General features: G+C 41.7%; 1 protein-coding gene across 2 annotated transcripts in view; it reads right to left on the bottom strand.

The window, feature by feature from the left end:
• gabbr2 (gamma-aminobutyric acid (GABA) B receptor, 2) overlaps nucleotides 1–12689 on the bottom strand; it is a 194593-nt gene that overhangs the window by 66832 nt on the left and 115072 nt on the right. For both annotated transcript variants that reach the window (XM_030064382.1, XM_030064383.1), the window contains exons 5-7: nucleotides 6353–6418; nucleotides 5489–5677; nucleotides 4629–4871 (exon numbers count right to left, since the gene is read on the bottom strand). In XM_030064382.1, coding sequence (XP_029920242.1) covers nucleotides 4629–4871; nucleotides 5489–5677; nucleotides 6353–6418 — 498 coding nt within the window. The remainder of the gene's footprint in view (nucleotides 1–4628; nucleotides 4872–5488; nucleotides 5678–6352; nucleotides 6419–12689) is intronic.

Genomic DNA, 12689 nt, shown 5'->3' with positions numbered 1-12689 from the left:
GCAGGGCGGGATCCCACCCCTCCGTTTGAATCCCAGTCTTTGTGTGGCATCTTTGATGTTTGTCTGAGTGCGTGCGTGCATTTGTGTCTAAGTGTACGCATTCAATATCCTCTCGTTTTATGCTTATGCACATGCACGTGCTCCTTGGTGTGTGTGTGTGTGTGTGTGAGAGAGTGTTTATGTGTGTGTGTCTGAGCAGAACAAGTTACTCCTGGGACAGAGTGTCTAATACTGCCTTAGCCTTGACCCATGTTAGTCCCACAGTGTATCCTCTGGTACTAATTTCACACCACTGTGTCAATCTGACTCGACAACGCTTTCCAGTTCCTTTTGTCGTACATTGCTCTGTCCTACAATGCGTTATGCAATTATGCTTGGAGTGTAAGTAGGACAGTGCAGTGCACCTCAGTTCAGCTCATTAGGTGTTATATTCAGGCAACTGTGGTGTGTAAACAGGGTCAGACAATGTGGGTTGAAAATAAGGGGACTTGACTAGAAACAGTAATGACTGAGAGTGAATGTAGCCTTCTCGAGAGGATGCAGCGTCATGGCCTCGCTAAGCATTAGCCCTGGCACTGTTATCACTATTCTACTATTCACATCAACAAAAGGCAAGCTATCACACACTTTACTAAAACATGCACTTCCACTAATTTAACTAGGTTTCGACCGATATGTTGTTGTTTTTTAAGATACTGATTTCAGTATCTTTCCATATCATTTTAATGGACGCTGCCAGTAGCTAAGATTTTATGCTGATATTAAACATCTTCCAGTATATGAATAAATAAGAAAACTACAAAAAATACAAAAACAATGTCCCAGATTCAGTCATAAAATTTGTTTTTCTTAAAACTAGTGAAAAAAAAATTGGGATGGGATGGCTGGGATGAGATAACCCCACATTTCCAATGCAGTTTCAGTTGTTTCAGCAATTTTTCTGGGAACAAGAATAAATATGTTGAAAATGGAGCAGAATAAGGAAGATCAGCCCACTAGTATCAAGACAATGACACTTGATTCAAGAAGATTACTATCGTGGGAAGCAAGTGAGCATTTTTCCACTTTTTGAAAAGCAAGATTTTTATTGAATATTAACATATTTGAAGATTAGATTTGCAGCGAGAATTTTTAGAGCAAATCTGTTTTTATGAAATGTTTGAATAAACAACATGAACAAAAGGAATATTGCAAAATAGAAAGTTGAGCAATATCAAAACAAAGCAACACAAAACAAAAATCGGCCTAACCCTGATTTGAACAGTCCTCAATTTGTCCCCTCAAGTGTACACGTGTTGTAGAATGTGCAAGGCTTATCAATACTTACTGTCACTCCATGTGGGAAACAAAATGTCTACGACAAAGATTAAATTCACTTCCTCTGGCAAAAAAAAAAAAAAAAAAAAAAAAAAAAAAATCAAATAACCTGCTGTAAATCCTCTTTACACAAGGTATTATGCTCCTCTGCTACCTCTGCTCCTCTGGAGCTTAGGGAACCTCGCCAGAGTGTTTTGACCCAGACAGGTCACCCCTGTCTGGTATTCAAAGGACGTTGAGACCTGTGTCATGATGGTGGGCGATAGAGGTATCACAGTGTGTATGCGTGAGTGTATGCGTGTGTGTGTGTGAGAATATGTCTTTGGAAGGTGAGACAGTACAGGTAGCAGGCTATCGCTTTGTCTACGGAGGTGAGAAAAATGCCAGCGACGAGGGTGTTGGGGTCAAGTGAGACGTCGCTCCACAGGCTTCAGGTGTGACATCCTCCAGGTTTTTAGAGTTTGAGGTGGGAACGCAGTTGGTGTGGATGTTGTGATGATGCAGGTGCACGCACACGCACACACATACATACACACAAACAGGCAGCAACAACTCCCTCTCTCTCTCTCTCTCTGTCTCTCTCACCTCTGTGTGCGTCTGTCTGAGACAACTGTGGAGCCTCAGGCTGTGCTATTTACCATTACCCAGAGAGACACTGATACCGACACACTGACCACTGACCGCAGCCAAAACAGAACAAAACACACCCACACCCCTCCACACACACACACACACACACACACACACACACACACACACACACACACACACACAGTCTGCTGTGCTTTCCTTCCATCCAACCCCCCAGTGAATTCCAGTGTGCAGCGTCCCGTACAGAGCCGCCTGTGGTTGCAGCAGCTTTCGCCGCTCTCTGTGCCCTGGAGGTCTCTCCCAGCTAATGTCAACCTCCTTCTCTGTGGCCCTGCCAGCAGCCAGATCAATACTGTGGAGCCCTCAGTGATCAAACTACAGTTGCTGCAGCTGCTACTGCTACTGATGCAGCACCAGGATTGAGCTCACCACAGAACGGACACGGTTTAATCCCATGGGAGACAAGTGTGCGTCTGTGTGTGCACGTCTCCGTGTGTACACTGAGTAAACGCACAAACACAAAACCGTGACAGCACGAAAGAGATGAAGCTCAAGTGGAGCTGTGACCCTGTAGGATCAAGTGCACATGCATACATGACATTCAAACCAAGGATGTGCAACTAGCATTTACTGTCTCACTGGTGCTTATGCATGAGTCGATGTGTATTTGGGTGGAAACCCAGCTGAAGCGACTGCAGTACAGAAGCAAAGCGACAGCTGGTTGTGTAATAGCTGCTTTTGATATCTGAATTCCAAAATAGCATAAAAGATGTATGCAGTGTGCAAGGGAAATTGCCTTCCTATGTCTTTGTTCGTCATGTGTGGGTGGATGCACGGACCATACAGGCAGCGCTTTTGATCTCATTTCATGTAATCCCTCAAAAGAACAGCTATAATAGTGCATGGATCTCAAATCTTTTGCAACAAAAATGCACTAAATTATTTTGCAATGCCGCTCTCCTTAAACAACATAATTGCTTACCACACTCACAAAAGTAAATTCAGTATTCTTGCTGTTTTGTTTTTTTTTCTGAGAGCTGTTTTCATCTTAGAGCATGTTAGCAGCACATTAATATAAAACAAATTTTACTTGGCTAAATGCATTTTCTGTAAGCCAGTGTTGTCTTTTTATTTGGGACGTCAGTGGTACAAGTGCCTACAGATGTGCTGTAGCTATCGCAGAAGCCTTCATAATCCATCTAGCTGCATTTATCCTCCATTAATCCTTCAATTGCAGACTATTCTGACGTTCTATCTAATGTTGTTAAGCAGAGCTAAATAGTCATATTGCAACAAAAATCCCGTGACTCTAAATCAAGTGGATGCCAGATAATTCCTTGTATTTTTTCACATCTAAAGGAAAATTTACAGATTTCAAACATTTCCATCTGGTGCTTAGAGAGGCATTGTAGCAGTCCTGGTATTGTGTAAAGTGCATGGAGAGAAAAGTGGAGCTCTATAATGGTTAAATCTGTGTAGGATCAATATGAATCAATACAGATGTGAAAAGGGAGAATACGATTACTAGCCAATTTACACAAGGTAACTTAGATTTGTCTTTTCTCATGTTCCTGGAGTAAAAAGAGAATGAAATGTTATATAGCCATCAATGTTCCCGCCTCACCTGGGTCCCCCCAGTCTCTGAGGAAAGGCTCACTGTCAGACTACTGCTGTCCAGGAACCCTGAGCGGGACTATGCAGGGGGGCAGGGAGTAAAAAGTGAGGGAATATGCCCTGGAGGATCTGGTCTAATGCTGCACCACATAAACCCGGTGGGACATTAGCCTTAGAAAGGACCTGACAGTAACCGAAGTCAGTAACTGTACTGATTCTCTGCTCGGCTATTTTCACTTTCCACCTCATTCTTTTTACTTCTCTAATGTGTTTCCACCAGCCTCTCATCCTCGGTGACTATTTCTCTTTCTCTCTCTCTTGATGTTTACAGGGAAAGGCAGAGCAGTTATAATCTCTCTCTGTTTTCCAAATACAGCCAATCCCTTTCTGTTTTCTTTACGTTTGTCTGGACGTTTATGTGTAAAACGGGAAAAAAAAAAATACTGTAAAAAAAATGAAATAAAACTCTGCTTTATTGTAAAGCCCTGCATGGCTACTGGCTGTACAGGCTGGGAGCTGTATGACATCCTCTAATAATGGAGTGGCCTTTACTGGGGAACTGGAGACATCCTTTCATAGCTCAATAGGAAAGGACATGAGTGCACACACATACACACCCACAAAAACACTAACACACACACACACACACACACACACACACACACACACACACACACAGCTGGTAGCCGGCATAGCCACCAGGATCAATCTTAAAAGCACTGGAGTGAGTCGGCAGCCTCAAATGACATCTCTTTAGGCTTCATACAGACACAAGGATTGCTAACTAACCTTCTCTTCCAACGAGCTTCCAGTCCTAGAGAGAAGTAATTAATGCCTCAGCCTCCAAGTGCTCCACTGACATTTGTCTGCCACATACATACAATACATGTATACAGTACAGTACAAGCTTACACACTTATACACCATACATTTTAATTACCCCAAAGAGGCGTTGTTGCAGCAGCAGTATGTGCCCATGGGAGTGCGCTGGTGTCTCCATGTACACTATGATCTCAAAGTGAGACTGTATTCTGTGTTGTACCTGATTTATCTTCCCATTGATCATATTTTACTCAAACAACATGACAACCTGAGCCATAACTCACCGTGACGCCGTTGAAGTTGGTCTCGTTCATCACGTCCAGCACCATCTTGCCCACTTCGCGGTCGTCCACAGTGAAGTTGTGGTAGATGTCCTGCCGCTGTTTGAACCGCAGCAGCTCCATCACTCGGGTCAAAGTCTTAGCGATCACCCAAATGCCGTCATAGGCGAAGCCGTGGAACTTGCTGGCTTCCACACCTTTCTGCTGAAGCTCCCGGCTATACTCCCGCTCATACTCCTTAGGGGTCTGGAGGAGAGGGAGGGTAAAAGATGACTCTGGCAACAGTAATACAGTAAAGTGCTAGTACATACCATTCCTGAAAATCGGATGTATTCCAATATTAGCTGTGCAATCTTATGTGGAAGATTAAATGCTAAGTGTTGTAGAAATGCACAGTGGACATATTAGGAAAGGGCAAAGCTCAAAAATGTATACGGTACATCATCAGTGCCTTGCAGAAACTTTGTATTGCCAAAACCTCTTAGTTATTAAAAACAGTTTCATTTTACTAATGCAAGCCTTTTATTTGCGACTATTTTTAATACACTATTAAGCTTTGGCTTTGTTTAGCTTGGTTCCAGGAAAATGGAGCATTTTATTGTGAGATACAAGGAAAACAATACCACATTAACAGATTGCAGAAACACCAATTTTACAGTTATTTCTACCTCTGTGTATTCTCTGTATATTAAAATGTCTGTGTGTGTGTGTGTGTGTGTGTGTGTGTGTGTGTGTGTGTGTGTGACTCATTCTTTTAGTGCCAATATAATGTATTATTTCGGGAACATCCATACATCCACACATGATTTGCAAATGAAAAGTGAGATTATTCAGCTCATATTCAACAGTGGGGGGTCACTCACCCTGCCAGAGATGCCTTTGATCTGCCGAGCGCTGAGTGGCTCAAAGTCCACACTGATGTACCCCTCCATGGCCGTGAGCAGCTTCTTAGTTGTGCAGTTGGTGGTGTTGGCCTGCTCCCACCAGTTGCCCTGGTACCAGCCCGGGATGATCCACTGGTACTTACTGCCAAACATGTTCAAGTTGTACGCCTGGAATGGGGACAAATGGATGTGGCAGCAAAGTATGGGCATGAAGAAACAGCATGACATATTTGTAATACTATGATTTATACATATGTCTGCTGTGCATCCATCAAACTAGACCTCAAAACTGCCCTGAGAGTTTGAACCTGGCAAAATCCAAATTTGAAAAATTCCTATTGAATCCAGAATTGAGCCTTCAGTTCACTTTTTGTAAACCCAAACCAACTAAAACCAGCAAATGTAAAATTGTCGAAAGATATATTACTAATGATAACATTTCTCAACCTCCTACCAACCAAAACAAAAGCACTTAAAAGAGAAATTAATCTTAGCCTGATGCAGTTTGTGTCTCATAAGGTTTGGGCAGAAATGTCAAGATTTGTTATGCACAAGCACATATACCCACGACATCCTAACCTTCTGTACATGCATTGCCTCCCACCCAACAAACCCTGAGATCACATCACATCCAGATCAGCTGCTCAGCACCACCCCTGCATGTCAAACAACAGCAGGCTAATCTGGTTAAGGCGCCCCTCGACAATCAGACAGCGCAGTCGCTGCTATGGTGCTCCTTAAAACACTGGTAGTCAGTGTCAGTAAATTCAGCATCAGTGAGCCAGTAGCTGTAACTAAGTGTTGTGCAAGCAAAACAGACATGATCCAAGATGGAGGACTCACACAGCAGAAGACTTTGGAGGCCAGGTTCTCATCAAACTGACCAATGATGATTCTCACGTCGTTGTCCTGGACAAAGAAAAGCAGAGGGGAAAAGGGCGATATACAGTTAAAACAACGACTCTGGGAAAATTGTTCCTTTAGTAGAACATGTGTACTGAAAAACACAGGCCACTGTGCACCAAAAGTCACTGAGTCCTGGTTGAACTGCTTGAATTTACCTTCGGCACTGAAAGAGTTTTATTCAGTGGAAGGTGTTGCTAAAGCTGCAGTCGATTTAATGTGTATTGGCTTTATTGTTGCAACACTTCATAGAGGTGGTATTACAAATGGTAGACCACTGCCTTCTACTCTGCTGCTGCACTATTCCAATGAATATAGCCATGTAGTCAAAACAAGTATATCACTTTTAGGATTAGGTTTCCTGTCTCAGATGCCTTTTCTAATCATTCCAAAAGAGTGGCTCATAACCCACAGGTGGGTGGCAGGAGATTTTATTTGGGTCCTCAAATACACTACTCACAAAAAGTTAGGGATATTCGGCTTTCGGGTGAAATTTCAGGATGAACCTAAAATGCATTATAACCTTTACAGGTGAACTTAATGTGACCTTCTGTAAACTTTTGAATGCACATGTCCAACTGTTCAATGTTTCAGTACTTTTTGCACAAGTTGCTGTTCTCTAACAAGGAGTTTAACGGCAAAATTCACATCAGGTGTTTGATGCTCCAGCTCATCGAGGTCGTATCATTAGGGAATGGCTGCTGGAGACTGGGGTACCTCAAATGGAGTGGCCTGCACTTTCTCCAGACCTGAATCCCATAGAAAACCTATGGGATCAGCTGAGTCGCCGTGTAGAGGCTCGGAGCTCTGTACCCCAGAACCTCAATGTCCTGAGGGCCGCCCTTCAAGAAGAGTGGGATGCCATGCCTCAGCAGACAATAAGTCGACTTGTGAACAGCATGAGAGGTCGTTGTCAAGCTGGAATTGATGCTCAAGGGCACATGACAAGTTATTGACACTGACATTTTTTGTTGTGGTATATCCACCACTGCTGTTGGCTTTTGTTTCAAGAAATTGTTTGAGATGAGGAAATCACCAGTGTATGCTTCTACTTAAATGCCCTACTTTCACTACTTTTTGTGAGTAGTGTAAATTTGTAGAATTTGTCCATAGTGTTTAAGATTTATATCTGTACTACACCTTTGAGCCACATGAGGGGGATTGTTGGTATTTCCACTACATTCATAGTTTCTGCTATAATAATTAACAGATACTGCAGCCAGCCACAAGAAATGGATAGATAATGTTAGCCAAACTCCTGCCTGTGAGCAAAGCTGGCATAAGGAAAGACATGAATGACATTATTGTCATTCTGGTAAGCTTCTCATCTGAATCCCCTGTCCTAAGTAAGGCAAACATTTTGCTACTCACAGCCACATACAGAATAAGTGTGAAGTGGGACTTTCTGTTTTCAAAAAAATAAAGACAAAGCACAGAAACAGACTGAATGCTGCACCTGACATACTTGTAGAGCTCTCCTCTTGTACACCAGAATAGAAAGCAATACTAAAAATCAAGCAGGCCCATCCATCACACTAACAAGGAATAAGTAAAATTAATGTGCAAAACCGGATATTTGGAGTAGTCCTAAAAAGATAATAGTCAGGATAAGTAAATAGCTCTAATGGACCTAATGAGATTTGACATGGAATAGACCTGATGTGGTTCACAAGCTGATTGTTGACTGTTCAAATTGATTGATTGACTGTTTGATAACAACAGCTGCAATTAAACACAAGCCTACTTGTTCTGATAATGGGCATGAACATTTTAAAAAAAATAAAAAAAAATGCTGGTATTGCTGTGATCATTTTAATTTTAAAAATGAATCTAATATTTAAGGCTAGCCTGCATTCTGTTTGATTTGAAAGGAAAAAAACAAGAGCCGGCTAACTTATTTTGTTTCATTAATGAAGTATTTAAAATGTGTATATGTTTTCAAGAACATGCATAAAACAGTTGTGATTTATCAAACATACACCTCTGGCTGGTTTAACTGTTCTAGATAATATAAGGTGATGTGGATATGGCAGTAAAAATGGCCAGGAATGTTCATTTTTCAATTTTCTACAAAATTCCACTTGGATAACAAAGGAAAAAAGACACTTCTGCAGGTATTTTCATCAGCACTTCCACCTCAGCACATGGGACCTGAGGAGGGAACCAGTGGATGGTTGGAGAGGACGAGGCAATGTCAAGTCGCAAAGTGTCGATCCATAACAACAGGGACATTAGTGTCAGCGGGCAGAATTGCCTTCCTCGCCAACAGGACTGTAGAGCACAGATTTACATGGAGATTCAGAGCACACAGCCTGGTGATTGACTCGGTAAATAATTCAGACTACCCAGGTGGAAATGCAGCATGTTTTGTGGTGGGAAAGCGGATCAGGTTCAGTGGCCAGCAGTCTGTCATTTTCTGCACGCGTACATGTACAATACAAACACCTACATACACACACGAGTGCACAAGTGTGCACAAAAGTTTATAATCACAAACACAATCGATCAAACATATACACATACACACACAGATCCCTAAATCAAATCCAATAACACTGACACAGCTCAGATGAAATGACTTCTGGGCAATGAGGCCAAAGGTGAAGTGTGCCGCAAGGTGAAAAGCAAATCATAAAGTTTCTAGCATGAGTTTGACGGTTCCCTGGGTTGCACATCCACAGAAGGTCATTTTTGACTGAGCAAAGGATTTCTGCTGCCCAAGAGGAAATCTGAATGAGAAAATCTGACCCGGTCAATAATGACTTTGCACCTCACTGAATCTAATGGAACATATAGATTGTTTTAGTGTTTGTTGCCAATAGTCATCTTGTAATAGCATGAATAATCAGTCTTCTTGAAAAAATGCCAACTATAGGATGTGATGTCCATGGTGATATGCTGGACTTCCAGCCTTTTACATCAAAATCTGAAGTTTCCTTTTCGTATGGATTGCGTGAAAAAGCTATCAAACACACAGCCATACATTAAAACCACTCAGCGGCATTGTTGAGTTCAAAGAACCTGCAAGTTCAAAGTTTGTAAAGTTTGCAAACGGGCATTTCATCTGAAACTAGTCATTTCGAATGAGCAGCAAACCAGCTTTGATCAGTGACTCTGTGTCCGTCAAACTTCTTTTCATAATGATTACAGTTCATGTGGGCCTCCTGCTTTAGGCAATCCTCAGTCTGTGACATATGTCATGTGTCCACAAGTCAGAGGGAACAGCCAATCACTGCATGCTCCAATTCCTTGAGGCAACTGGACGCATGGATCAACCAAACCAAACGTGATACAAACAGATAGACCGGCAGATAGATAACCATTATAAGTTACTGTAGGATTCTGATTCTACATGAACTATTTGAAAAACTCCTTTTTCTATCAGTCTCAACCGATCTTCCTCACACATTTATCTCCTGTATTAGGAGATGTTTGATGTATGTGTACCAAGGTGGGTGGCCAAAATGTTAATACTCTACCTGCCCTCAAATCGTATGGCAGCCTCCGGTTTTATTTCACTACAAAACCTTCCAGCATAGCAGGAGGTCCACACACACATACTGAAAGGGGTGAAGGCTGTAAAAAAGCAGAGCAGCCCAATCAAAAGGCTATTCTGGTGGCTTCTCATCAGAGCCAGAGGGCATGCTGGGACATTTAAGGGGTCTTTTGTATGAAGCTCTTAGGGTTGTTCCACTGCGCTGGCACTCTCACAATGCCCATGTATATAGACGTGCAAGTAGGAAAAAGGCAGGTAGCAGGTCTTACTTTTCGGAGGCACACTGGTGTGAGTGCGACTCTGTGTGTGTGTGTGTGTGTGTGTGTGTATGTGTGATGTGCCTGCAACTATTCAATACGACTACTGTTCCCCAGAGGAAAGGCACTTAACCCAAATGGCTCCAGCTGTGGCCAAGGACCACAGCCTCAATATGAATTCTGGCCTGCCTGGCAACATCATGAAAGACTGTGTCACTGTGGGTAAGTGTGTGTGTGTGCATGTGTGTGTTTGTGTGTATGTGTGTGTGTGTGTGTGTGTGTGTGTCTGTGTATTTGAGATGGATTGCGGCCCTATGGGGCCCCAAATTGCCCTTATCGCTTGAGATTTCTAATAACTATAACAATAACCGTTCTCGCAGAGGGTAGCAAGCTAAGCGTTAAGGGCAACCTCGACTGCTTAGTCCATGACTGCGTTGTTTGTAACTTTACGATGGTGATTTATTTGTGATAATGGTTTGGGTAATATTGGACCTCTTAAGCCCAATCAGGCACTGTTAAGGCTTATTAGGCACATAAACACACACACACACGCACACACACACACACACACACACAAATTCTAATGAAGACACACATACTAATGAAGGTCTTTTATGAGCATGTGGTAGATGTGATTTGTAGCCTGGACAGTGTGTTGTTCTTACCCACTAAACCAACCCCCCATCTGGATGTGATGATTACTGAGCGGTAAACTCGCTGTGTCTGTGGGTGTGATCACGTGTGCTTGCAGAACAGATACGTGTGTGTGTGCCCATGTGTGTGTGCCTGTTTCATTTTCCTGAAGCTCTAATGAATCCTAGGTGAGAAATAGGTGAACAGACTGTTACAGCCACAATATATATACACATGCACACGCACGCATAAACACACACACACACACACACACGTATATATATGTTTAGATAAAAGCGTCCTTCAAATGTCAATTGTAATTGTATATATACGTATATTGTTTTTAAACGGACATTGTTGTCTGACCATACAGTGTGAGTAAACCAACATTAGTGTATCAAAGTTTGACACCCATAAGTTTAAATATTTGACATAGTATATCATTGGCTAATTTAAATGGTCATGTTTCCCCTAATTGGCTAATTAAAGGTTACTTCCAGACACTTTCTGGACACAATAACAATCCAATCTTGTCATTAACAAAAAGAAGCACTTTTTGCACTGCAAAAAGTCAAAATCTTACCAGGATTATTTGTCTTATTTCAAGTCAAAATGTCTTATTTCTAGTCAAAATATCTCATTACACTTAAAATAAGACATGATCACCTCAGAAATAACTTGTCTTTAGACTATTTTCACTTGTTTCAAATGAAAATCTACTTGAAACAAGTGAAAATTAGCTTGAAACAAGAAACAAATTTTGCCAATGGAACAAGCAAATTTTTACTTGTGACACAAGTGAACAAGTAAAAATTTGCTTGTTCTATTGGCAAAATTTGTTTCTTGTTTCAAGTAAATTTTCACTTGAAACAAGTGAAAATTGTCTAAAGACAAGTAATTTCTGAGCTGATCATGACTTATTTTAAGTGTAATGAGATATTTTGACTAGAAATAAGACATTTTTACTTGAAATAAGACAAATAATCCTGGTAAGATTTTGACTTTTTGCAGTGTGTGAATGTAATTTGATAGACGTTAATAAAATTGAAACAATACAATACCATAGTGCGCTATGCTGTGCTGCACTGCAATGTGTTGTACGGAGGTTTTTCAAATGGTGAGCCATGGCACATTAGTGTGCCTTGAGGAAACGTCAAGTTTGCTGTGGAATTCTGACACCTCGGGTGCATTTTACTCATGTCGAACATGAGCCGTCTTTACACAGAACATCTATCCTGGGGAAAGTCAGGGCGGACTTGCTGTCAATTTGTGTGTAAATGTGTCAAGCCAGAGAAAAGGTGGGTTAAGAAAGCCCAGGATGAGGTGCCCTGGTGGCTCATCTGGCAGAGTGCATACCACATAGCAAGAATAAAAGTTATCTTTAAGAAATATGAGATGAAAAATAACTCAGAGACCCAGACCTCAACCAGTAAGAAAACCCCAAGAAACGCCAACCTGACCTGCCATGTGTTGTGAATGTGCACACGGAGGTTGGGCTCACAGGAAAACAGTCGATTGCTGTCTACTTGAGGTGAGGCAGAATCAAACAAAAACAAAACAAACAAAAAAACAATATCACACAATAATCATCCACATAAAGTTTACTATCATGCTCGGCAGAAGGTGGAGGAGTGCTGATCATGACTGATTCTATCCCAGCTCCGCTTTAATATTTTTAGCCAGGTCATCTGTGTAAAGACAGCAGTAAGCTTCATAAAACAACCTATGAGTTTCAATCAGAAATTTGTGTGAGCAGTCATTTCCTCATATAGGCTACATCCTTTTTTAAAAAATGAAAACTTACAGTTTAACACACCAATATTCTGAACCGTGTAAAGACTCAGCCCTAGACCTTTGGAGCGGACTGTCCCTTTAAGCCGGATGTGCAGAT

The sequence above is a fragment of the Myripristis murdjan genome, chromosome 11 (genome assembly GCF_902150065.1).
Source record: "Myripristis murdjan chromosome 11, fMyrMur1.1, whole genome shotgun sequence".
Classification (NCBI taxonomy): domain Eukaryota; kingdom Metazoa; phylum Chordata; class Actinopteri; order Holocentriformes; family Holocentridae; genus Myripristis; species Myripristis murdjan.
The sequence above is the reverse complement of the archived record's forward strand: the minus strand, read 5'-3'. Positions and strand labels throughout refer to the sequence as shown.